Raw genomic sequence first — 26703 nt, 5'->3', positions numbered from 1 at the left:
GCCACCGGTGCTGCTGGCTGCTGCCCGGGGCCGCGCGGCCGGGCTGTGGTCCCGGGGCGCACGGGGCCGGAAGCCACCGCGAGATGGGCTCCGCCGGCGGGATGGCGGGAGCGGGATGGCGGGAGCGGGCCGGAGCAGCCGCGGTGGGACTTGCGCTTCGCCCCGAGGGTCTCGCTGGGCGTGGGACTGGAAGCAGAGGGAGCCCGGCCCGGCCCGGCGCTGATCTGCGCGGGCGGTGCGGCCTCGGTCCGTTTGCCGCCGCCCGTCGGCTGGGCCCTGTCCCCGAGCAGAACGGCGGTGAGCGGGACGCGCTCTGGGCTGCCTGCCTGGAGAGCCGCCAGCGACGGCGGAAACGCCTGGTTTCTGTTTGAGGGCCTGGTCGCCCACAGGCGCCGAGCCCGGGGAGCGGCGGGCCCGGCTGCCCTCAGCTGAGGGCCGGGGAGGCATCAGGAGCAGGGCGCTGCCGGCTGCCGGCGCCGGTGGTGCCTTCTGTCCGGAAGGTCTTCATTGCAGGAGACGGTAGTCCATGAAGTACGCAGGTAGAAATGGAAACGCGGGACTGAAACAGGGGGTTCCCTGAAGGGTGCTGAGCCATCACGCCGGCCCCCTGTCTCGGAGGGGGCAGGGACAGTCACGGCAGTGCAGGACACTTGGTGCTTCCACTGACACCTCTCCTCTGTCGCTGTAGCACTGACTCACTAGCAGTTACTACATCTGTCTCCTGACCTCAGTAGGAGTTTCTGTGCTGTGCTTAAACACCATCTTCCCAGATGTGTTGTTGTAGAGCAGCCTGTCTCCAGCAGCAGGCCATGTGCCAGGTCACAGAAACATCCCACAGTCCATAGGGAGGCAGAAATGGCCCACGTGCAAATGAAGTTTCTTTGTCTCTTCAGGCTATAGGCCACTGTTCTTCTTTTTCTAACCTGTGCCAGGAAGTTGGCTTTTTTGTTTCCCATATGTCCAGCCCCTGGGCATTCCTGCACTCGTTAGGTCTCTGTTTTCTAAGTGGGAAGTACACTGCATAAATAAAAAAACATTCAAAACTTAAACACCAGTTTTTCTAGATGTTTCCTTCATAATTGCTGTTATCAGCTTCTCAGAAAGGAAGGCTAGACAGATCATCTGTACTTTCCTTTTTTTCGTTGCAGATCCTTAACTGTGACCTAAACTCTTCTCTACTAATCTTCACTTTTATTCGAAATTTTTTAGTTCTAAAAAAACCCACAAAAACATGTGTCATGTTTGTCAGTCATGTGGGTTCTTCTAATGGTAGATTAGGCCAGCTAATTGCAGCAGACTATGCCTGCCTGTTTGTTCATTTTTATTGTTATAACTTCACAGGCCTAATTTTTTCTAGCTGCTCCTCAGTGAGGTTTCTCCACATTTCTTATGTAGGGTGTTTCCCAAACACTGCTGTTTGCACTACTGGATGCCTGTAAACTGTATCAAAGTAATACACAGACATTCAGCTGACATTTTTTCCAAAGAAGACAAGATGTGATTGTGAAGTCATCAATCAAGCAGTTGTGAATTTCTCTCCTGCTGGTTGCCTAACCTTTCCATGAGAGGAGACTGTGGTCACAGTTTAAGAATTCATCTGGTTGATGTCAGTGCCCACTATTAAATTTCTTACCTGGTGGTTAGGGTGTCTCTCACTGACTGTGGTCATGGGAAGAGTGAACTACTGCTTGGTCCTGTGCATAAATTAGAAAGCAAAAGCATAAAAGACAGACTGAAGTGAATTTCTTTCCAGTGCATTTTTTTTAGTGGTGAATTTCATTTGCCTTGAAGCTGCCTGTTCCCTAGTTTTGATATAGCACCTGAAGTTTCTCAGCATCTCCTGACAAGTCATCACATTTTTATGACTTCTTCAAATTCTGTCATATCCCTGTTTTCCCCAGTTCATTAGCCAGTTCCTGTACATGGCAAAATACTATCTCTGTTTCTAGGTTACAGTTTTGGTATCTCGTATACTTCTACTGGGCAATGATTTTTGTTTTCTAGTCTGTATAACCAAGATTTTTGTAATGGGTTTCCCAATGAAGAACAACATCGAGTCATTATTAGTATTTGGAAGAAGGTGATAAATGATTGTCCACATGCCAGGAGCAACATACAGCAAATGACTTGTTTATATTGCCTTGGCGTGGTGGTTTAACCCCAGCCAGCAACTAAGCACCACATGGCCGCTCACTCACTCCCTGCCCCCCACCCAGTGGGATGGGGGAGAAAATTGGGAAAAGAAGTAAAACTCGTGGGTTGAGATAAGAACGGTTTAATAGAATATAAAAAGAAGAAACTAATAATGATAATGATAACACTAATAAAGTGACAGCAGTAATAATAAAAGGATTGGAATACTCAAATGATGCACAGTACAATTGCGCACCACCCGCTGATCGACGCCCAGTTAGTCCCTGAGTGGTGATCCCCCCACTCCCCAAAGACAGGACACTTGGGAATGTCAATGGTATCTGTTAAATTATGTGTCTTAATAGGAGCATAAGAAGCAATAAGTGACAAAAAAATCTTTGTTAAATAAGAAGAAGGATTCTGTGATGTGGATAAAGTGAACATCTGGGCAGATGATGGAGTATGACAAAATAATTGAGAGAAAAAAATGAAAAGAGGACATAAAAGAGACTAAAGACAATGTTCCTGGCATGGTAAATGCAAAAATTATTTCATTAAGGAAAAAATAAGTACTCTATAAAAACTAGTAAGTTAGGATCTAAAATATTTGTCACTGTGTGATAAAGTCCAGGCAGAAAGCAGGTACCACTGAATGAATTGGAGACAAAGAACACTCCATCATGCCCCAGTGCAAGGGGAATGATTGGCTTTCATACGGGGAGTGTAGAGGGGCTCATCCCTATTTTGATTCCAGTTGTAATTCAGCTGGAGTTGAAAACGTTAAACACTTCCTTGTTGCAGAAAACAATGGTTTCCTTTTCAAAGGATGGTATGCACATCCTCAAAGTGCAGGTGACTGTGTTTAACTGAAAAGTGAAACATGCAAAAATAAGAAAAATTATGCTGCTAATATGAATTGTTCTGCTTTATTAGGACACCAAGCCTGGACATCACAGACAACAGAAGGTCAAGAGGTCTCTGGGAAACAAAAAGTATGTGAATGTTTCTTGCCTAATTTGACTGAGGGAAAGAAAAAAGCTGAAGGATTCCTATTGGAAAACTGTATCTGGTCTTTACATATTCTGAATTTTAAAAGCTGCAACGATTTTGGTTTATGTGATGAGAGTCTCGACTGACTTTGCTTATTGGTTTGCAGGAAAAGTGCTTTTTTTTTTTTTGACACTTCAAGGGGTCTTAGCTTTCATTTATTGTTTTTAAAAGTTTTTTAATACTGGGAACGTAAATATTTTCTGTTCAAGACCAAATGGTGTTCCAAAATCTGTGTATTTTGAGTGTGATTGCAACTGAAAGGCTTTAATTTGAGAATTCCTATCCCCATTCTTCTGCAGTACCTCCTTAAACATAGTATATACTGATCTGACCTGGTACCATCAGTGTCTCCCACTTATTAATTTCTGTATTGATGTGTTACCACATGTGAACTCCACATCTCAGGGTGTGGGAGAGTATTGCTGGGACGGTCATCACAGTCATCATTCAAGTGATCTACTTCTTTGAGTTTGTGAATTGTGGTAGCAATTGGATGTGTTGAAAAGTGTTTCTGTTTTCTGTTCTTTCCTCTTATATTAATGGTATTTGCCCAGAGAATAGATACTTTTATGTTTCTTTGACACCTAATCATTTTGCTGTCATGACAGTAGTGTAAATATCCAGGCATTTCAGAGCTGTGAGAAATATTTGAGAATAGTGAAGCAACGTTCCCTCTGATCTCTAGGAAGAAAAATCAGTGCTGCTGGCTAGTCTAAATTAGTCTTAATGTAGTGTGATTTGTAGGATATACTATAAGGCTGTCTTCATTGCTGAAAGCTTTGCTGGTTAAAATTCTTACTAGCGTTAAGTCTTTTAATCGTGTAGTGTCAGCTCTGACTCTGGGAATACATACTGAAGGAGATCTTGCCCTTTGTGGGATGGAAAAGGTCTCTTTTGTAATGATGGGCTGCAGAAGAATTCTTATATTCCACATTGGTTGCTTAAGGACAAATGTGTATTTTTAAATTGAGATTAACTTGGGCCTGCTTGTTAAGATGAAGGTTTGAGGTAGGATGAATATTTTTTTCTGTTCCTGATGAGTAGCTCTCTAATGTCATTCTCTAAAAGATGTGCTGAAAAATAATGTTTAGGATGTTTTATCTTGCTGGCACTTTTCAATTCACAAAACTCAGGAGATTCAATGAACTGTGAGATGATTTTTTAGAGTATTTGGGAAGAGGAAAGGGATGTTGTCTGTCAAGTTATTGTGGTTGTGTATGTATGTATGCATACATATACATAGGATTTCAAGTTGTTTTCCAGGTCTAAGCAATTTGAGGAGGTGGAAACTACTGTCCTAGGACTGAGCAGTAACTATGATGAGACAGTCAGCAACATTTCTTCTGCCTCACCGAAGGGTCGAGTGAATGGAAGTGCAGAGTCCAGAAGCAAGCGGACCATTCGCAGGCCTGCTTACTGGTTGGAAATGAGAGGAATAAAAAACAGCATTAACAAATCTTCAGAAAAAAAAGGTACTCATCACTCTTGGCTCGACGCAAAACTGTTTTTCTCTCTGGTTCTTTTATGAGAGATTAGATGACTTCTGAAAGACATGCTGCAGTTCAGCCACAAATTACAAGGCTGGTAATGCTGCTCGTGTATTAGGAGAAATAAAATTCCTCCACTACAGAAACATAGGTCAAATTCTCTGATGTTACGCAGTTCCTTTTGAGTGACTTGTCTATTAAAATTAATGATTCTGTGACTGAACTCAGTTTTATCTGTAGAAGAGAGATGTATAAGGGTTCTGCCAATCAACAAACAACACTAAAGATGTAGAAAAGGGGACCATTCAGCAGTACTCTGGTTTAGACACGGCTTTTGTGGTTGGTAGATTATTATGTTTTTTAAGGATGTTTTTATTTCTTTTATTTCTCACTTCTGTCACTTTGATTTTCTGATTTGGCGTGGTTTGGGTCTTAGGTTGTTGTTTTAGGAGCATTCGGATTTTCTGGCCTAGGAGCTGTTTTCCAAACTTCTCATGTGGCAGAGAGCCAAAACTTTGCTCTCCTTTAATGCACTTTCTTCTTATCTCTAAGTCAGAATCTGTATTCCATTCTGTTATGGGGAAAGCGGAATATGGTAGCTTGATAGAAGTGAGGTTGCTGCGGCTCCACACCCCCAGGTCCAACCAGTAGCGAGACTAAGTGTGTATTCCTGTAGGTATAAACACATGTATACAACATGTATACGCAGCCAGCCACACAGATCAACACGAAGAGGCGTGCTCAGCACTCACACAAATGGCACGAATGGTCTCCATCCTGTTTCCCTCTCTGGCTGATCAGGATGAAGTTGTGTTATTGAGAGAAAAGAAGCATATGTAAAAAATATATATAAAAGAAGTACATGCATATGTATGTGTACATTTGTGTGTGCACACATGTGTGCAGTGTGGATCTCTCCTGTAGCTGGACTTAAACACTCAGTCTGCTCAGTATCTGGCTTTTGGATCCCAGTATCCTCAGTTGCTGGTACATGGATGCACTAGCCCCTGAGGCCCGCAGAGCCATGCCAGTTGCTGGTGTAGACCTCCTTACAGACAGGCTCACACTCACAGGCAGTACTCTCCCCTGGTGCCTCTGATTTGGTGTCAGGCATGACCAGACTTGTATACTGACCAACCACCTGTTTACAAGCAAGTGACCCTTTTTATCCTCTTAACACCTCTATTTTCCCACACTTGATACTCTCCAAATCAGTTAATTCTCTCCCTTTCCCTTCCTTTGATACCACTCCTAAACAACCCAGTCTTGTGTAGTCCTGAATTGTTCTTCACTAGCATCCCATGTGTCACATAATGTCACACTCGCCCTTCTCATCACACCCCTCCTTCCCCCTTCCAAAGGGTGCTCCAGAGAGCAGCTTCCATTGACCCATCCTGGTGAGTCTCCTGGGACAGACCTGGGAGTAAGTGTCTGTTTCTTTGAGTCCATAATTTGTGTTCCCCTACCTGCCATTGTGCTTCTGTACTTCTCTCTGTTAATGAAGATAAGCCTTTGATAGGCCTGGAAATAGTGAAGGAAGGCAGGATTTTGTTTGGGTTTCCCCACCAGCTGTTGTTTCTCTATGCTTCTTTTTGTGTGTGAGCAGATGAGCTTTTTATGACATAACCTAGCACCTTCTGGCTATCTTCCTGAGGAGTATTGTTTTCCCAGACCGCACTGTGGCACTGTTTCTTCCGTATCTTCTGTGTCAGAGGATTGCAGGCTGTGGAGTGCCTAAATGTTACTGAGTCAAAAGGCTGTGTCTAGCTCACTGGTGTCCAGGTGCCTGACAAAAACTACTTTTTTTTTTTTAAGTATTGAATATGAGGATAAGCTGAGGCAGCAGCAGACTCAAAGCTGTTATCCAGACTGAATAATGAGACTGAAGCATTTCTGTTCTTACTCATTAGCAGGGGAAGTACTATTGAAAGGCAAGAGGAAATCTGAGCAAGGGGAAGGCGAAAATCTTAAAGACTCTCCCAAGAAGAAGCAGAAGATTGCGGGTAATACAAATAATTTGTAATTCCTAGTTACAAGCTTCCAGGTACTTCAGACTTCCCCTCTGCCCAAATGCTATCCTCTGCTGTCTTCCAACTCTATCTCTGATTCTGGATATTTTGTTATACGAGACTGTTGACTAGTTTCTATTTTGCAGTGGGAGGTGATCTAATTTCAGTCTGTCTTCAAAGTCCAACAAAGGAAGGGAGGAAAGGAAGTAGGGCAAGTATAGGCTAGTCTGCTTCATTTCAGTTTCCCAAAAGATTCTGGACTAAATAATCAACCAAATTACTTGTGAATGTCTGGCGATTAATGAGTAGATGATAACAGCAATATGGGTTTGTTAAGGAGAAATCAAACCCAACCACCTTTATTTTACCACAGAGATAGAGCGGGGAAATGCTTGACATCATAGGTCTTTCATGCCTTCAAAGGGTTGTTCATCAGTGGTTAGGTGCAAAAGGAAGTGTACAAGTGGTGAAAGTAGGACCAGGTGATGCAGGAGAAGTATACATTTGCTCTCCAGTCTTGCAAGGGTGAGGTGAGGAAAGCTAAGGGCAACCTGGAGTTGAATCTGGGAAGGGGTGTGAAAGACAACAGGAAAGGATTCTACAAGTACATGTACAGCAAAGGGAAGACTAGGGAAAGCGTGAGTGCACTGCTGAACAGGGCAGGGGAACTGGTGACAAATAGCATGGAAAAGGCTGAGGTACTCAATGCTTTCTGTGCCTCAGATCTTTATCAGTTAAAGGAATCCTTCAGGAATTCCAGGTGCCTGAGACCAGAGGGAAGGTCTGGAGCAAGGAAGCCTTACACTCAGTGAAGGAGGACGAGGTTAGAGCACTTAAACAAACTGGACATACCTAATTATTTATCAGCAGTCCTAGCTAACCGGGGAGGTCCCAGTTAACTGGAGGTTAGCAAATGTGACACCCATCTACAAGAAGGGCCGGAAGGAGGATCCAGGGAGCTACAGGCCTGTCAGTCTGACCTCAGTGCCAGGGAAGGTTATGGAGCAGATCATCTTGAGTGCCATCACACGTTACATACAGGACAACCATGTGATCAGGCCCAGTCAGCATGGGTTTATGAAAGGCAGGTCCTGCTTGACTAACCTGATCTCCTTCTATGACAAGGTGACCCACTCAGAGGATGAGGGAAAGGCTGTGGATGTTGTCTCCCTAGACTTTAGTAAAGCCTTTGACACCGTTTCCCACAGCATTCTCCTGGAGAAACTGGCTGCTCGTGGCTTGGATGGGTGTACTCTTTGCTGGGTAAAAAACTGGCTGGATGGCCAGGCCTAAAGACTTTTGGTGAATGGAGTTAAATCCAATTGACAGCCAGTCACAAGTGGTGTTCCCCAGGGCTCAGTATTGGGGCCAGTTCTGTTTAATATCTTTATCAATGATCTGGATGAGGGGATCGAGTGCACCCTCAGTAAGTTTGCAGAAGACACCAAGTTGGGTGGGTGAGAGTAGGAAGGCTCTACAGAGGGATCTGGACAAGCTGGATCGATGGGTTGTATAAGATTCAACAAAGCTAAGTGCCCGGTCCTTCACTTGGGTCACAACAACCCCACGCAATGCTACAGGCTTGGGGAAGAGTGGCTGGAAAGCTGCCCGGAGGAGAAGGACCTGGGGGTTTTGGTAAACAGTTGGTTGAATATGAGCTAGCAGTGTGCCCAGGTGGCCAAGAAGGCCAATAGCATCCTGGCTTGTACAGAAATAGTGTGGCCAGCAGAACTAGGGAAGCGATTGTCCCCCTGTACTCAGCACTGGTGAGGCCGCACCTGAAGTACCATGTTCAGTTGTGGGCCCTTCACTACAAGAAAGACACTGAGGTGCTGGAGTGGGTCCAAAGAAGGGCAACGAAGCTGGTGAAAGGTCTAGAGCACAAGTCTTATAAGGAGCGGCTGAGGGAACTGGGGTTGTTTAGCCTGGAGAAAAGGAGGCTGAGGGGAGACCTTATCGCTCTCTACAACTACCTGAAAGGAGGTTGTAGCGAGGTGGGTGTCAGTCTCTTCTTTCAAGTAACAAGTGATAGGACAAGAGGAAACAGCCTCAAGTTGCAGCAGGGGAGGTTTAGATTGGGTATTAGGAAAATTTCTTCACGGAAAGGGTTGTCAAGCATTGGAACAGGCTGCTCAGGGAAGTAGTTGAGTCACCATCCCTGGAGGTATTTAAAAGAGGTGTAGATGTGGCGCTTAGGGACATGGTTTAGTGGTATACTTGGCAGTGTTAGGTTTACGGTTGGACTCAATGATCTTAAAAGGTCTTTTCCAACCTAAACGATTCTATGACTCTAAGTCCCGTGGGGCCTGACGGGTTGCACTGAGTGCTGAGAGAGCTCGCTGATGTCATTGTGAGGCCACTCTTGATTATCTTTGAAAGGTCATGGTGACTGGGAGAGGTTCCTGAAGACTGGAAGAGAGCAAATATCACTCCTATCTTCAAGGACAGAAGGAAGGAAGATCTGGGGAACTACAGGCTGGTCAGCCTCACCTCAGTTCCTGGGAAGGTGGTGGAGAGAATCCTCCTGGAAAGCATTTCCAAACACATGAAGGACAAGATGGTGATTGGGAGTAGTCAACATGGATTCATGAAAGACAAATCATGCTTAATCAACCTGATAGCCTTCTACAATGAGGTCACTAGTTTGGTGGACAAGGGGAGAGCGGTGGATGTTTTTCACCTCAACTTTAGTAAGGTTTTTGGTGCTGTTTCGCACAACATCCTCATAGACAAGCTGACAAAGTACATGTTAGATAAATGAACAGTGCAGTGGATTGAAAACCAGCTGAACGTCCAGACCCAGAGGGTTGTGTCAGCAGCACAAAGTCTAGTTGGAGGCACATCACTAGTGTTGTACCCCAGGGGTAAATACTGGGGCCAGCACTGTTTAACATTTTCATTAATGACCTGGACAATGGGAGAGTGTGCACACTCAGCAAGTACACAGATGATACAAAACTAGGAGTGGTGGTACACTAGATGAGTGTGCTGCTGTCCACAGGGACCTGGACAGGCTGGAGAATTAAGCAAAGAGGAATCTCTTGAGGCTCATCAAGGAGAAATGCGAAGTCCTGCAGCTGGGCAGGAATAACCCCATGTACCAGCATTTGCTGGGGGCTAACTTTCTGGAAACCAGCTCTGCAGACAGGGACCTTGGGGTCCTGGAGGACAGCAAGCTGACCATGAGCCAATAACACGGTCTTGTGGCAAAGGCAGCCAAAGCATTCTGGGCTACATTAGGAAGAGCATTGCCCAGCAGGTCGAGGGAGGTGATCCTTCCTTTCTGCTCAGCACTGGTGAGGCCATATCTGGAGCACCATGTCCAGTTCTGGGCTCCCCAATACAAGAGAGACATGGACATACTGGAGAGAGTCTAGTGCAGGGCTGCAAAGATGACTGAGGGACTGGAATATCTTTCTTGTGAGGACAGGCTGAGAGAGCTGCGACTCTTCAGTCTGGAGAAGAGAAGGCTCAAGGGGGAATCTTACCAGTGTGTATGAATACTTGATGGAAGGGAATGAAGAAAAGGGAGCCAGACTCTTCTCTATAGTGCTTACTGACAGGACAAGAGGCAGTGGGCAGAAATTAAAATACACAATATTCTATTTAAAGACAAGAATACATTTTTTTACTGTGAGGGTCGTCAAACCCTGGCACAGGTTGCCCAAAGAGGTTGTGGAGTCTCCATCAGTGGAGATACTCAAAACTTGACTGGACACATTCTTCGGCAACCTACTCTAGCTGACCCTGCTTGAACATGGGTTGGACTAGGTGATCTCAGGAGGTCCTTTCCAACCTTAATGTTTCTGTCATTTCTGTGAAATAGGAAAAAAGTATAGAATAACAGTTCACAATGTGTTCTAGGTTCAATTCTAACTATTGGTTTTGTCACCAAGGACTTGGAAGTATGTAGACGGCACAAAGCTGAAAGAGATGGCAAGTGTGTTGGAGAAAAGGCTAAAACTGAAAGTGGTCTTGACGTTAGAGAAACAGTTTAAAAAAATAGAATGGAATATAGTGTGTAAAATTAAAGATACTATAGTTAGGAAGAAATACTAGCACAGCTGAAAGACAAAGAACAACCTCCTAGGTGTCAGTTCTTCCGAAGAGGATTTGAGATTTATAAGAGATCAAAAGCTCAATAGGGAACAACAGTGTCATACTTGTTTTTAAAAAGGCAGATGTTATACTGAGGTGTTTGAGCAGGAATGTAGACTTTCAGACACATGAAGTAATTCTGCTCTAATGCAGGGTCACACTTGGAGTACTGTTTGCAGCCGTGTGTACTGCAGTTCAGTAAATGTGTGGACCAACTGAAGAGAACAGGCAGAAGAGAGAAAAAAGCATAACCCATGAGAAAATACTGAAACAATAAGAGTTGTTTAGTCTAAAGAAAACAGGAATGAGTAGAGGAATGGGACTGTCCATTTGGTTGTCAAGAAGTCTACTAATTAGATTGGCTCAGCCATACTGTGTGAAGAGTTCCCATCCCCTGAGCTTTGTTATGAACAACCATACAGATTATAAATATCTGGATGGGACTAATGCCTGCAGCTGTAAATAGCTATGGATATTGAAAGGTAGTAGGGAACATAATCTTGAAATTCCTTTAAATAAAAAAAAAAAGCATTGAACATTTCTGAATGAGTAGCTTTGAGACAGCAGACTAAATAGCAGCCTCCTAGCAAAAAAATCTCTGCTTTTTTGTAACAAGGCTCGCAGAATTAAGTCTTCTGGTCTCTCTTGTTTGTGTTATAACAGGGAAAAAACAGCAAGCTGGAACACAACAAAACTCCAAAGTGAAAAGCCACTGTGTTCAGAAAGAACCGGAAGCCTATGGCACAGGTAAGGAGAAGCACCACTTGCTCAGAATTGTTTATGAAGCAGCTAAAAGATAAATGTGATTCTAGGATTTGCATCTGAGCAACAGCTATGTTTCTGGTGTTTTCATTTTGTTGTTCACTGTACTGTTCACAAGGAAGAACTGCTTGCTGTACTTTTGGCACTGTAAGTACTGCAGAACAAGATTGGAGGGACTGCATACTGCCTATTGGTGTAGTTCCATGTGGCTTTACCACTGCATAATAAAACAGTGAAGGGGGAATCACTTTTTGAACTGAGCAAAAGCCTGTTAAAATAGTTTCACTATAAAACTCATAAAAATATTTATACTTTTTACTCAGCAGAATATGTTTGCAGGAAAAATTCTGTAGCTGTTGCTGCCAAATCACCTCTTCTGGTAACCTGGTAGCCAGAGACCCAAGCAGTCCATAGTAGAAAAATAACATTAGCCTTGACTCAGCAAGTGGAATGACTTGATATGCATAGCTCACAACACTCATTAAATACCCTAGTTTTCTGCCAAGTGCTGTTTGATTCACAGACTTTTCGCCCACCCACCTGGGGAGGGACAATCTCTGCCTGTTATTGCTGGGCAAAGAGGAAAGCCTTTAGATCTTTTTACGATAAGAATTCAAGCAGATGGCTGCTAAGCCACTTTTTTCCTAGAACCCATTTCAGTAATTTATAATCCTTGTGGATTATGCCAAGCTTTTGCTTGGCATTTCAAAAAGAGGCCAAGAACTGGAAACTGTGCTACACAGGGTACTTTCCCCTGGCTGTTGAGTAAGTTGGCCTGGTGGTGCAGCTCTGTTCACTTTCAGTACCAGAACTGCTGGCTGACATAAGTGGAGTTCTAAAGATTTGGTTAGTAGAACTGAACCATTGACTTTGTCTGAAACTATTCAGTCACATCTGTCACTACTGTGAAAACCATTTTGCCAAAAGAAAAGTTTACTGTGCATGCTAAAGTAATTGTGTAATAAAAATGAATGAAGGAAAAAACTCTACTGAACAAGTGGAAGAACATTCCTTGCAAGGGGATGGTAGGATTAAAGAGTTTTTATAAAATGATCTCCCAAAAGGAGTGATGTGTGCCTTGTCACATGACACATTTAAAGCTGCAAATGAGCTAAACCTTTTAAAGTGTAGCTGGACACAAGTTTGGTAGAATGTGACTTGTTTCCTTCTAAGATTCATTGTGCACATCAAAGGAAAAAAAAAAGATACTGTGTTTGCAGTTCTATTCCAAACCTTTTGTTTTGACAGGTAGTATGGAAGAGCGATGGTCTTTGGAAATTCAGGACAAAGGCCGAGTTACCTGTCCAACATGCCGGGCTGTGGTGAGAAAGACTGTAGAAGGACTGAAGAAACATATGGTAAATTGCAGGCAGGTAAGAACACAAGAGATGAGCAATGTTTTCTTTACTCCTCTTCAGCTTACTGGTAGAAAGGCCTGCACACTGTTTTGTGTTGCACTTAAAACCAGTTTCATATCATTATCATGTCTCTAAGCAACAGTCCTTTATACATCTGTAAGAGGCTGTGCTTGGTGCTTCTTGCTTAGCCTTTTGCTGGAGGTTTGGGGTAGTGAACAAAGGTGTAGCTATTTCATTGTTCCCCTAAATTTTAGTCTCCATAAAATCTCTTCTGTTCTTAATGGGCAGTTACCAGGCCCAAATAAAACGTTCTGCTCTCCTGCTCCTTTCCCCCAAAGAGTTTCCCACTGCTTTGGTTAATTTACAGTTACATGCACCATGTCCTTGTTTATTTCTAGGAAATGTTCACATGTCATCACTGTGGGAAGCAGCTGAAGTCTTTAGGAGGGATGAAATACCATGTCATGGCAGACCATAACAATCAGGTAACACAGCTGCTGTGCATCTAAAAATCCTACAAGCAAGACAGTCTTTTGTTCCTTCCCTGGTGCACAGAAACATGTTTTTTCAAATGTTATACCTGTTCAAATCTTCTCTACCTATTATTTTTCCTGTGAGATTTGGCATCTGAAGAAACAGTAAAATATTACCAGAGATGGTAGGCATGCTACATCTTAGAAAGAGGAAATGAATTTCTGTTTAGGCTGGTTATATGTCACACATAAAAGGCATTCTCAGAAAAAAAAAAACAATTGCTCATTAGGCTGCAATTTTCAGTCCTTTGCTAGAAAGTAGGAGTTTTTCTACATCCAGAGCAGACTAGATTTCAGTTCTTTGCAAGTTCAAAGGTAAAAAAGTAGAAGCAGCAGTTTAGTTCTTGTGTCTATTTACTGTTAAGATCCTAATGCTACAATCTGCTTTTCCTCTTTGCTATTACTTTAAAGAAGGCAATGTCTCTTGTTGTAGTTGTGAAGAATTAGAACTTTTGAAAAGGTCATTTGGAAGTTTGAGTAAGGTTTAGATAATTAGTTACTGTTATTTTTTACAGAGTTCCCAGTTCTGTGGTTTCTGAACCTACAGCTGTTCTAGTAAATGAAATAGGCCAGGGATCATATTCTGGCCCTGAGGAATAGGTCTGTCACTCAGTTCTAACTTTTTATTCAGTCTAGGTGTAATTATAAGGTAGTGTAGGAAATAATATATAAAATAATCATCAGAGAGAGAATAGAGAAGAACTTGAGCTGTAGTTTAGCATAAATTAATAACTGCTATGGGCAGTTAGTCTGCTTAGCTTTTGTTAGGCTAAATGGAAATGGTGGGACCACTAGATGTTAAAGATGCATGACAGAGAGAGATGAGTAAGTACTTTCCACAGGCAGAAGGGGAGAAAAGTAATTATAGAAACACACACCCTTATCCTTCCCAGCAGCTATAGTTTGGGACCATTTCTGATCAAGGTTTTGTTCATAGATAGCTATCTAAATGTTAAAACTCTTATCTGCAAAGTGGTTTTCAGGCAGTTTACTCCTTTTAAAGATAATTTGGTTGTTCTGGGATATAGACAGTGATCTTTGTATTAGATAGACTTCTGTAAAATCGTGAGTGGCAGAGATTGAATTATTTTGGAAGCTTTCCTTTAGTAGCGTGTTGAGTAATGAATTCCCTATGAGAAGACCTGTAAATGCTGAGCATCCTGTGTTTTTCTTTCATCTCTCTGCTGTGCTTTAGCCAGTTGTGAAGGAGGGAGGAGAATTGGATGAGCAGCTTGAGCGAGACCGCCTTCGGAAGGTTTTGAAGCGTATGGGAAAACTAAAGTGTACGAGGGAGGTAAGCTTCATTGTGCTATGTATCCTGAATTATAGAGCAGCAGATGCATGAACGTAAAATATGAGAGTTCTGCTGGGTATGCTTTGGTGCTGGCAAAGCTGGATTTATTTCAAGATCCTAGCTATGCTTTTAAGACAGAGTATCATTGAATCATAGAATGGTTTGAGTTAGAAGGGACCTTTAAAGGTCATCTAGTCCAATCCCCCCTGCAATGAGCAGGGACATCTTCAACTAGATCAGGTTGCTCAGAGCCCGGTCCAACCTGACCTTGAAGGTTTCCAGGGATGAGGCATCCACAACCTCTCTGGGAAACCTGTTCCAGTGTTTCACCCTGATCTAAAAAAATGTCTTCCTTCCATCTAGTCTGAATCTACCCTCTTCTTAGTTTAAATGCATTACCCCTTGTCCTATTGCTACAGGCCCTATGAAAAAGTCTGTCCCCATCTTTCTTGTAAGCCCCCTTTAAGTATTGAAAGGGTTCTGTAAGGTCTCCCTGGAGCCTTCTCTTCTCCAGGCTGAACAACCCCAACTTTCTCAGCTTTTCCTCATGGGAGAGGTGTTCCATCCCCCTGATTATTTTCATGGCCCTCCTCTGGACCTGCTCCAACAGGTCTGTGTCTTTCCTGTACTGAGGATTCCAGAGCTGGATGCAGGACTCCAGGTGGGGTCTCACCAGAGGGGCAGAATCCCCTCCCTGAACCTGGTGGCCATGCTGCTTTGGATGCAGACCAGGATATGGTTGGCTTTCTGGGCTGCACGTGCACATTGCCAGCTCATGTCCAGCTTTTCACCCACCAGCACCTGCAAATCCTTCTCTGCAGGGCTGCTCTCAATCCCTTCATCCCCCAGCCTGTGTTGATACTGGGGGATGCCCCGACCCAGGTGCAGGACCTTGCATTTGGCCTTGCTGAACCTCATGAAGTTCACACGGGCCCACTTCTTGAGCTTGTCCAGGTCCCTCTGAATGGCATCCCATCCCTCAGGCATGTCAGCTGCACCACTCGCCTTGGTGTCATCTGCAAATTTGCTGAGGGTGTACTCTGTTAAGGGAGAAGCTGCTGCCCGAGCATTCACACACCTATCAAGGAGTCGCGCACACACCATCTGAGACTTTTAACTGTTAGGACCGGAGTCCCTTCGCAGCGGGTGACTCTGGTGAGCCAGTGGGTACCCCTTTTGACTCCTCACACACACACACTCACCTTCGGGTGCTTCTTCTTCCCTCGCGCTCAACACTAGGTTCCCCAAAGCAGAATCTCTAATCAAGGCCTTCAAAATAAAAGTGTAATTTATTCTATCTATGGTGTACAAATTCCGATAGCTCCATCTGGGTGCCTCCGGAGAGGGACCCCTAATACTCACATCCCTTAGCAATTATACCCTTACTATATAAGTTCCCGCCCCTCACACCAGAGTCTGGTCCAATAGTAATATTTGGGTCTGGGGTCTTCTTCTCTCTCATTGGGTCCTTTTTCTCGTCTCTAGGTGGGTTCTTTCTCTTTCCCGTTTTTCAGGCTAGCTGTTACTATGTCTCCTTTTCCCAGCTCAAAATGGATTTGGGGCTTTCTGAATCTTATTCCTCCAGTCAGAGAACAGGTCAATGTTAAGTAAAAATATTAAGCAAGCTGTGAGTTCTGTTTTATCATGAATGACTACTTTTAAGCAGCTAAACAAAGTCTTTAAAGCCCTTCAAAACATATTAACAGCTTCTATAATTTATATACATTCCTGTGCTATTATAGCCTCACAATCTTATCCCATTATTGCCACATGCTGTTTACGTCTCCGTTCAGGTGTGGTCCGCATGCTCATGTACCTCAGCTTTGCCACCTTCCACAACAACTTGATCCCACTGTCTGTGTCGTTGATGAGGATATTAAACAGTAGTGGTTCCAATACGGACCCCTGAGGGACACCATTTTTCACTGAACTCCATCCAGACGTTGAGCTGTTGACCACTACTCTTTGGATGTGACCAACCAGCCAATTTCTTCTCCACCAAATAGTCCATCCATCAAATCCATATCTCTCCAATTTAGAGAGAAGGATGTTGTGGGGGACCATGTGAAAGGCCTTACAGAGGTCCAGATAGATGACATCCGTAGCACCTCCCTTGTCCACTGATATAGTCACTCCGTCATAGAAGGCCATGAGGTTGGTCAGGCAGTCCTGCCCTTGGTGAAGATACGCTGGCTGTCTCAAATCACCTCTCTGTCCTCCATGTGCCTTAGCATAGCTTCTAGAAGGATCTGTTCCATGATCCTCCCAGGCGCAGAAGTGAGGCTGACAGGTCGGTACCTCCCAGGGTCCTCCTTTGTACCCTTTTTAAAAATGGGTGCAATGTTTCCCTTTTTCCAGCCACTGGGGACTTCACGTGACTGCCAGGATTTTTCAGATGTGGAGAGTGGTTTGGCAACTACGTCAGCCAGTTCCCTCAGGATTCTTGGGATGCATCTCGACAGGTCCCATAGACTTAGGTATGTTCAGGTTCCTCAGGTGGTCACAAACCTGATCTTCTCTTGCAGTGGGAGGGACTTTTCTCCCCCCAGTCCTTGCCTTGAGGTCCATCCACTCAAGAGGTGTGGGAAGAGAGGTTGCCAGTGAAGACTGAGGCAAAATAGTTGTTGAGTACCTCAGCCTTCTCCTTGTCTGTTGTTACCAGTTTGCCAGTCATGTCATCAGTGGGGGTATGCTTTCTTTGACCCTCGTTTTCTGGATGACTTATCTATAGAAGCCCTTCTTATTATTCTTTGTGTCCCTTGCCAAGTTCAGCTCCAGCCACACCTTGGCCTTCCTGACCCCATTCCCACACAACCAGAGAGCGTCCCTATACTCTTCCCAGGATACCTGTCCCTGCTTCCACTGCCTGTGCATTTCCTTCTTGCCCTTTAGTTTAACCAGCAAGTCTTGACTTACCCATGCTGGTCTCCTGCCTTCCTTTTGTGATTTCTTACACCTGGGGATCAAGAGCTTTTGTGCTCTGTAGAAAACATCCTTAAAGACCTGCCAGCTCTGTTCTGCTCCCTTGTCCCCGAGGGCAGTTTCCCAGGGGGTCCTACTGACTAGCTCCTTAGAGAGCTGGAAGTTTGCTTTCCTAAAATTCAGGGTCTGGACTTTACTCTTTGCCTGTCCCACATCCCTCAGGACTAGGAGCTCCACCAATGCATGATCACTGCAGCCCAGACTGCATCCAATCTTGACATCACTGATTAGCTCACTTGCGTTGGTGACCAGCAGGTCCAGTAACACATCCCCTCTGGTAAGGCTGTCTATTACCTGGCTTAAGAAGTTATCCTCCATGCACTCCAGAAGTCTCCTGGATTGCTGACAGCTCATCATGGTACTTGTCCAGCAGATGTCAGGGTGGTTGATGTCCCCCAGCAGAATGAGAGCCTGCACGATGCCTCCTGTAGCTGGAATAAGAAGGCTTTGTCAATAGGCTCCCCTTGATCCAGCAGCCTGTAGTAAACACCAGCCACAAGGTTTTGTTTGTTGCCTCAGTCTCTAATTCTTACCTGTAAGCTTTCAACCAGCTCGTGGCTATTATTCAGAGACAGCTGTTCACAATCTATCCATATCTTGACATAGAGGGCAACCCCTCCACCCCTCGTTCCTTACCTGTCCCTTCTGAACAGCTTGTAGCCATCGATAGCAGCACTCCAGTCATGGGATTCATCCCACCAAATTTCAGTAATGGCAACTAGGTCATAGCTTTCTAGCAGCATGGTAGCTTCCAACTCCTCCTGTTTGTTGCCTGTGCTGCATACATTGGTGTAGAGGCACTTCAGCTGGGCTGTTGGTCATGTCACCTTCTTAGAGAAACACACCTCGGTTCCTTTGACGTACTTCACCGGTGTTTCGCTGTTGGCTCCTATTACATTAGGAGCCCCTGGCTCATCTCTGTAAGACTTCAAGTGTGCTCCAGTGTACCTAGCACATCTCAGAGCAACAGGCTGACGGCCCTTGCTAGCACCCTGTCCATCAAACCTTGGCGTGTCATCCCATGGCTTGTCATGGGCGAGCCTGATGTTATCCCCTTCCCTCTTCAAGTCTAGTAGTCTCTTGAGGCACTTTGGTGGGATGCTGTGTTACCTGGAAAGCAGCAGGATGCCTGGAGAATTTCCTCTAAACACTTGTGAAGCACTGAGCATAGCCAATGCATTTTGGAATGACTGATACTTGGTTAGAACCTCATGACTAAACAAAGTAGGAGTCTGGTGAACACTAGCTAGCTCAACTAGAAGTTTTAGGGTTTAACACATGACTTGTTAGAAGATATTCTCTTGCTTACACTAGAAAGGAGTTCACCTTCGGATACTGTCTGATCCCCATTCAAATTCTTTTAGAGAGGATAACTAGGGTGACTAAAATGGAGTTTTTATTTTATATTACTTTTTTTTTTTAAATGGCTTCTTTAAACTATATGGGTAAATGTACATCCAACAAAGGTATGACTTTATAAATGCATTCAGTGGAAGATGGCAGGGAAGAAAAAGTTAAAGGATAACCATTTTACCTTGCAACAGTATTATAAACTGTTCACAGAATTACACTATTGTTAAGGCTGGAAGGGAACTTCTGACGTCATCTAGTTCAACCCCTGTGCTCAAGCAGGGTCAGCGAGTATTTGATATGTTGGTGTCTTCAAGTGGGATCGAGAGGACACTGGATTGTTTCTTTTGTGCACCAGAAGTATTTTATTAATGTGTACTTCTGCTCTTTCCTTAGTTGTTTGTAATAGCTGGGAAGTTGTTTTTTATGCATAATTAACTGTGTGAGTTTGTCTATGGGTTTTGAAAATACTGAGATTGGCCACAGCTAGAGAAGGGAATGGAGAGCAGATGGGTACATCTAAGAACGTTAAAAACTTACTGATGCATGTTTGATTTGTCCTGTTTCCAAGCTCACTGTCAAGTTTATCACTGGATTCAGGGTTAGGAGATACTCTAGTGAGTGACATCCACAGGAACCATTGGAGTTTTTGTTGGCCTCCGCTGTGCCATGAGACAATAGCTGTACCCTCGGAATAGCTGGAAGTTTTATTTACCATCATCCTAATATTGCTGCGTTCTAGGCAGTTTGACCAGCCAACCAAGTATAAAACCTTCCTCTTTTTCTGCCCGACTCTTCCATTTGTATCTGAAAATCTTCCTGGTTTGTGCATCCTCATTTAACATCTTGCTTCTTCACACCATATATTGAAATTTTCTGTTGTACACTACCTACAGAGAGGTTCTAAGAAACAGTTTCTCCCAGTTGCAGCCAATTCTTTGTCCCAGATTTTGTCTATCTGCATAGCCTAATGTTAAAGTTTACTACCTGATTGTCTCTGGTCTGGCAGGAAAAGTGATAGTACTTTGGTCAGCAAACTATGGGTTCTATACACAGTGGTCTTGTGATCACTTGGAGAGTGTTTTTCTTCCATGCATTTTTCTTCTGCATTGACAGGGCTGCACAGGCAGCTTCACTAGCATAATGGGATACCTGTATCATGTTAAAAAATGTGGGAAGGCTGCTTCAGAGCTGGAGAAAATGGCTATGAAGTGCCATCACTGTGGAAAAGCATACAAATCGAAGGCAGGACTTGTCTACCATCTCCGATCTAAGCATGGGCCGGTAAGTGCAAATTGCCATGGATAGTGTGGTGGTACTTCAGCCATTCAGACTTGACACACGCAGGCTTTTGTCTGCTACTTGGGTGGGTAATTAGGGATAGAAAATCTTTGCATTTTTCTGTCTCTCTGGAGTATTCTGTCCTTGATACTTTCCTTTCAGCAGTAGCTGTTGCTGTTCAGTGACTAGGATGAATTTTTTAATAGTAAATCACCATGGCAGCAGTAAACTTTCCCCAGCCTGACTTTTGCTCCATGGAAGAATGATACTAACCTGTATAACTTGTGAGATGCTTTTCTTTGCTCTTAAAAGACCCGACATTGGAGCAGAACAGGCAATACTATGCTCATTGTCCATGAGGGTTTTACAGCAGATGATGTGATATCCTTTCAAGACAAGTGGCTGCATGAAACTCTCTGCTTAAGCCTTACTGCTGTGACCCCCCTGAACAGATTTGGGGGTCTGTCTTCACTAGTGGGATGCACTTCTGTCCTATGTCTGTGACAGTGAACCACAGCTCCAGCAGCATTTTTGTGAGAGTTTTGGCAGAATATTTATTCACCATGTGTAGTGTAACTGAAATAGGAACTAGTGAAGGAGGCTCACCTTTTTTGGCCTTCATTGCAGGTCACTTTCCTCCATGAGGAGAGAAGAACAGAGAGCCTGAAGGAAATAAAACGGGAGCCAAACAACACAGGCAGAGTTCAGAGGAGATCTGCAAAGGTGGCAATCTACTATCTCCATGAGCTAGCTGGAGAAGAGCTGGCCAAAGAGTGGCCCAAGAGAAAAGTTCTGCAGGACTTGATTCCAGATGACCGGAAGGTACAAGGCCTTAAAAATGCGATATAGGGTTTGAGTCTTTCTTCACATCAGAAGAGTCTTGCACTGGCATCTACCCAGTGTTGCCAGTGTATAGTGGCCCCTGGGAAGCAATACTGAATAATCTTGTAGGAGGGATCAGGTTTTGCTCTCTGGTCTTAGATGATGGTATTGCTGCTGTAGGAATTGCTGTGGTATAAGTATTTTATCCAGGCAGACTATAATGACTTTCAAGTCCTATTGCTGTAATTTTCAGTGGGCACAAGTAACAAAGGCAGTTGGAGGCATTATGTTGCTCACAAGTCATAGGCTACAGATCACTGCTGCCATTCAGTGATATTTCATAGCTTTTCAGGCTTCGGAGTTTCCAGGAGTATCTGTTAGGCTGTAAGAGGAGCCCAAGGGAAAAGGATGATTTATTATTTTAATGGTGTAAGTACATTTAGAGGAATTGTTGCGGTCAAAGTTATGGGAAGTTTTGGATTCTGATATTGTGGGGGTTTTCCGGATTCAGTTGTTTGTAGAGAGTCAGTGAGATGGAAAAAGATTGGTTATTGAGAGTTTGGCTGTTAGAGTAGGAGAAGAAATAGCTTACAGCTTTCAGTTCCATCTCTTTATCTTAGCTGAAATATACTCGTCCTGGACTGCCCACATTTAGTCAAGACGTACTGTGCAAATGGAAAACGGAGATAAAGATGTACCGAAGAGTCCACTGCCCAAATCAGGTAAATCTTAAGTGTTTCTGAAGCCTCAAAGGGGGCAGATTTCAGGTCTGTATGAGCCAACAGCTTTTCCACAATCTTGAAACAGCAGTTTGTCTCTCTGTGGGACACAAATTCTGCTCCATCTCAGTATGGTTGGTTAGTGTAACCAAGACCCTGTTTGGACTGTTGCCCTAGGGATGATCCCTCTGGGGATGTATTTGTCCACTTCAGAGCCAGTAACTTGGTGTCAGAGCGGTAGAGTTTTCACATCCAGCTGGGAGCTTCTCCATTTGGAGGTCTGAGCAGTGGAAAAATGACAGGCCCCTGCCTGTCTACCAGATGTACTAAAACTAATTATAGAAGGGAGGAGTAGAGATGGAAATGTAAGAGCAGAGGGACTTTGTCTGGTACAGCACTTAAGTTTTCTTCCAAAAGCTGGAAATGGGCTACAGAAGACTCATGCATGGCACTGTCATCCTGGTCTAGGGATGCTTATGCATGTGCACTTAGCTTCTACAATCCCGCACAGCAGTCACCAGTCAGATCCAGTGAGAAGAAATGGCCCCACTGGTGGAAACGATGTGATGCACGTGACACACACTGCTGGATAGCCAAGGATCAGTGGTGGCTTCCATCTGGGTTTGGTGTAGAGACAATGCCTTCCCCCTGCCCTACCTCACGCCCACCACTCTCTCCCCAGTTTTCAGGCTTGCGTCATTTCCAAGTATAAGAATTGCAACTTAATGTATATGGACCTGTCCCCAGAAAGCAGCTGTCCTATTTCACCAACCAGTAACCCAGAAGCATGTCTTGCACCTACCTCCTGTTTCAGGGTCTGGGCTGTCGGCTGAGCATGATCTAGTATCCCAAGACTGATGTCTGAAGCTCCACATGGGGAAGACCTGTAAAGCTGCCCTTTAACAGACTGTTGATGTCAGATGCCGTACTTTTGCTCTGTGCCACTAGATACACAAGCAGGGCAGGAGAAATTTAAGTGTCTTGTACTTGCCCCTGTGCTTTGTTTGAAGTTAATCTCTGCTGCACTTTAGGCAAAAAGCAAACTCTATCATTTTACTCAGGCTTTTGGTGGAGGGTGAATGTAACTGTGACAGGAGTCTCTTTATTATGTGTAAATGTGCTCAGAAACTGGAAATATTTAACTTACTGAAAGCTTAAGTCTCTTTAACAGTCTTTTTACCAGAAGCTTTCTGGCTTTGTAGGACTCGGTATCTCCCTCCCTCTACCTCTCTTGCCCCTTTTGGAATTGTCTTCCAGAGAATAAGACTTTCTTGTGGAGGAAGAAGTGATTTCTTACTAGAGTTTTGCTGACACATATGTTTTTTACTCTTTCAGGGTTGTGAATCTGTATATGGCAGTGTCTCTGGACTCAAATCTCACCTCGGCACATGTACCTTGGTTGGTAGCCTTCCCGAACTCACTTTTAGACCAATAGCCTGACTGTCCCTGTCCTTCAGATATCTCCTTGTTCAAGCTGTTGTCCTGTCATCTGCTAATCTGAGTTCCTCACAGTTTGAGTGCTTCCCTATAGGCTAATAGGGTTGCCATTGCAAACACTGCTTGAGGCAAGGAGGAAGCATCTTAATGGCATGCATTTTAGTGAAACTGCAGTCCTACCTGTAGATTCACAGCTACAAGAGCATTTTTTCCAGGTACAGTGCTGGGGACCTTGTAACATCTCACAGAGCAGTCCTATGCTTTGTGGGCATAACCGGTCAATAATGTAAGTGCTCCTGTAGCTAAAGCATTGTCTGATATGAATAAGAGTTTCTACTTCTTACTGCTGGGTTATATGTGAGCAAGAATATGATGTATAGGTGTATCAGCCTTCTAGGCAGCAATTGGTGATGGATTTTTTTTGTTTTGGTGCCAGGGAGACTTTGTGGCTGGCAAATACAAGTGTCTCCTGTGTGAGAAGGAGTTCATTTCAGAGAGTGGGGTCAAGTATCACATCAACTCTGTGCATGCTGAGGTAAGGCAGGCAGAATGGAAGCCCTCAAACCCCAGGTTGTTGGAGGTGGGGAGGGTGTTGGAGGTGGGGAGGGTGTCTTGGGAAGGAAATGCTGGATTCTTGCCCTGGTTTATTTTTCCCTTGCTCACTGTGGGGAACAGGGTCCTAGACTCAAGTGCCCTTTGATTTGCTTTTGACCATAGCTGGTCTTACACGTTGGTCTGGGGAGCCAGTGTTGTGTCGTGTCACATGTCACATGTCTTGTCCCAAGCTGCTGCTGCTCTGTTCAGCTCTTCAGCATTTCCTATGCCTTTAGCTGGGCAATTGCCAAATCAAATCTGAGTTCTCTGAGACAGAGTGACACCTGGGAAGGAACATCAGAGAACAGAGCTTTGTTAGGCAGCTGCCTTTCCAGATCTCACATTTCAGGAAATCCTTGTCCCACAAGGCAGCTTTATTATAAGCCCTGGTAGGCTTTATATGGTATTTCCACCATCAGTACCAACCTGTTGCCTTCTAAACCCTCCAGGACTGGTTTGACGTGAACACAACTACCACCAAAAGCTTTGAGAAGCTAATGAAAATCCGCCAAAGAGAAGAGCAGAGGAAGCAACGGAAGAAACGTCCTTTGACCCGGGGCAAAAAGAAGAGAACTGGGACCCTGGCTGCCAAGAGGCTCCCCAGTGCTGGAGTTGAAAAAATGAGGAGAAGTAAGAGAGGTCGTCCACAGCGGGTGGACAATGAGAGCATGAGTAGTGAGGAGGGGGAGCCCCAAGTTGCACAGAGAGCCGAATTTCCAAAAACCAGCCGCAAGCGAGGCCGAAAGTAAATTCCTAGAAGAAGAGAAGAAGTAATCCTAAAGCCTTTCAGTTACAAGCCCCACTCCCATCAGGCTCATAACCCACAGCACTAATATAAGCAACTGAATGTCTTTGGGCCTGTGACTCCATTCTGCTCGGTGACCTTGATTTTGAAACTGTTTCCTCTGGTCAGTTGTGAGAGACTTCAAACCAAAGCTGTGGTACAGAGGCTGCCTCTCCTGGTGTAGTTCCCTTGGACAGTGGCACTAGCAGTGTACTCAGTGTAATTCCTGCTCTGGTTACAGTCTCAGTTTGGATCATATTAGTTGCTTGTTTAGTGGTTTCCAGTACAGCAGCTGTCTGTTTTATCATCTTCCACTGATGGGTGAGATCAGGGTTCTTTTTTAGCGGTTCTCCCTATAAGGGACTGACTAGCACAGTGTTTAGGTCTCTTTAAGGGGGGAATCCTTTCTTGCACAGTATGCATACAAACTAAGCAGTGCTGTGCAGCATACAAAGGCTTTAGCTTGCCCTGTAACTGTCCTGTCTGTTGTCAGCCAGGCTGCCACAGAAGAGCAAATACCTTCCTAGCATGTGCTCCAGTCTGTTGCACAAGGCATCGTCTCTACTTCATACACTGATGTTTAGGCTCAGCACCAGACCATAGCACATGAACTCTGGTCTGCTTGGAAGTGATGGGACATCATTACTACCCTCATCAGGAACCCAGTATTCCCCTGGCATCTGTCTTCTCTAGCACTGGGCATTGAATGTATGTAAAGGGTCTTTCAGTCCAGCGAGGAATAAATATCCTCCAGCCTTTCAGAGATTCACTGGCCTTTCAGACACCCCCAGTAACTAATGTAATAAGACGGCCTTCGTGGATACTCTGAAGACCGCTTGTTTCAGATTCACCGGGGAAACAAACTTACTGCAAGACAGTGCATATCTATGATAGCAGTCTTGCTAACGCTGAAACCCAGGTTCTGTTGAATTGCCTTGCCAGTGTGGTATTCTGTCATGCCCGTGCTCTCATAGTGTCCTTTTTTTCTGCACTGTAGAAGTCACCTTCGTTGTCATATATCACCTGTTTCTTTTCAATACTGCTTCCTTTGTGTGAATGAGGTACATTAGCCGTGGCTTCCATGTGTGGAAAAGGTTGAAAGAAGAGGGTTCATTATTCTAAGTAAGTCATGTATTGGCATGAACTCTAGATCATAGGGAATATCTTCCTGTGCTCTGTAAATGCAGCAGATGTCATAGAAGCTAGTAGGAAGCAGCAGCACAGGCAGTCCTACTCTGTCTTTCAGAGAATGGGTTCTCCAAAATTTCTGTTAGCTAAAGACCCACTGTACCAGGAAGTTTCAAAATTTGACCTTTTCCTTGCAGTTTTGCAGGCAAGAAAATAGGCAGCTGGCTCCCTGTTAATTTTCACTGACTACCAAAGTTGCTGGTGCTGAAATTCACAGGGAAGCCATTGCAGTGCCTGGTGAACAGGCAGGTTTATATGTATGTGTTATTACCAGAATAATCACATTGGCCCTGACAGTGGGAAGTGCTGTATGGCCAGGGTGTTCTCAAGAGCTGCCTCTCCCATATAATAAGCAAAGCAGACCCCAGCTGAGCATGGTGTGTCTCTCATGGGGATTAACACCTGTTCAGTAGTGAGACAGCATGCAGTGCTCCATTGTGATTTACACACAGTAGTTACAACTGCCTTTTAGAACCAGCTGTCACTGTGGTTGCAGTGCTGCACTGAAAGTATAGATATGTGGACTTCTGTGCAGGGTGTATAAGGTTTGCAGTAAGAGGGACAAGATCAGAAGATGACAAAATAAAATGTCACCAGTGCAAGAATGTGGTTTCTTGTCTGTTTGGTGTGTAGTGTTCTTGGTACCACCTCTACTTGCACAACACACCCCAGCCTGCCCACTTGGTTGTCCTGCATGCTCTGGTGCTGTTCAGTTGTCTGCACCATTTCTCCTCAGTATTCCACTGTACACAGCTGTACATTGACCACACCTGTTTACTACCTTCCCACCCGAGAGGTGGACAACATGGTAAGCCCATGAAT

The 26703-nt window shown here is 44.5% G+C and overlaps 2 protein-coding genes across 2 annotated transcripts in view; one reads left to right on the top strand and one right to left on the bottom strand.

The window, feature by feature from the left end:
* GPN1 (GPN-loop GTPase 1) overlaps positions 1-447 on the bottom strand; it is a 10858-nt gene extending 10411 nt beyond the window's left edge. Inside the window, exons 1-2 of the mRNA XM_010565928.1 lie at positions 388-447; positions 63-326 (exon numbers count right to left, since the gene is read on the bottom strand). Coding sequence (XP_010564230.1) covers positions 63-326; positions 388-447 — 324 coding nt within the window. The remainder of the gene's footprint in view (positions 1-62; positions 327-387) is intronic.
* On the top strand, positions 443-26703 carry ZNF512 (zinc finger protein 512). The gene is made up of 14 exons (XM_010565908.1): positions 443-539; positions 3067-3125; positions 4436-4655; positions 6581-6673; positions 11441-11524; positions 12788-12912; positions 13296-13382; positions 14626-14724; positions 20173-20340; positions 20965-21159; positions 21780-21881; positions 23214-23276; positions 23752-23850; positions 24359-26703. Exons 1-14 carry the CDS (start codon positions 527-529, stop codon positions 24656-24658), a joined length of 1707 nt encoding a protein of 568 aa, XP_010564210.1. The 5' UTR covers positions 443-526; the 3' UTR covers positions 24659-26703.

This window comes from Haliaeetus leucocephalus, unplaced genomic scaffold (assembly GCF_000737465.1).
Source record: "Haliaeetus leucocephalus isolate CR32 unplaced genomic scaffold, Haliaeetus_leucocephalus-4.0 Scaffold197, whole genome shotgun sequence".
NCBI classification, from domain to species: Eukaryota; Metazoa; Chordata; class Aves; order Accipitriformes; family Accipitridae; genus Haliaeetus; species Haliaeetus leucocephalus.
The sequence above is the reverse complement of the archived record's forward strand: the minus strand, read 5'-3'. Positions and strand labels throughout refer to the sequence as shown.

Bases quoted from the DNA above. Each gene is read 5' to 3' on its own strand.
- ZNF512 (XM_010565908.1), top strand. The intron at 13,383-14,625 runs GTAACACAGCTG...GCTGTGCTTTAG, and splicing joins TGGCAGACCATAACAATCAG to CCAGTTGTGAAGGAGGGAGG. The intron at 23,277-23,751 runs GTTGGTAGCCTT...TTTTGGTGCCAG, and splicing joins ACCTCGGCACATGTACCTTG to GGAGACTTTGTGGCTGGCAA.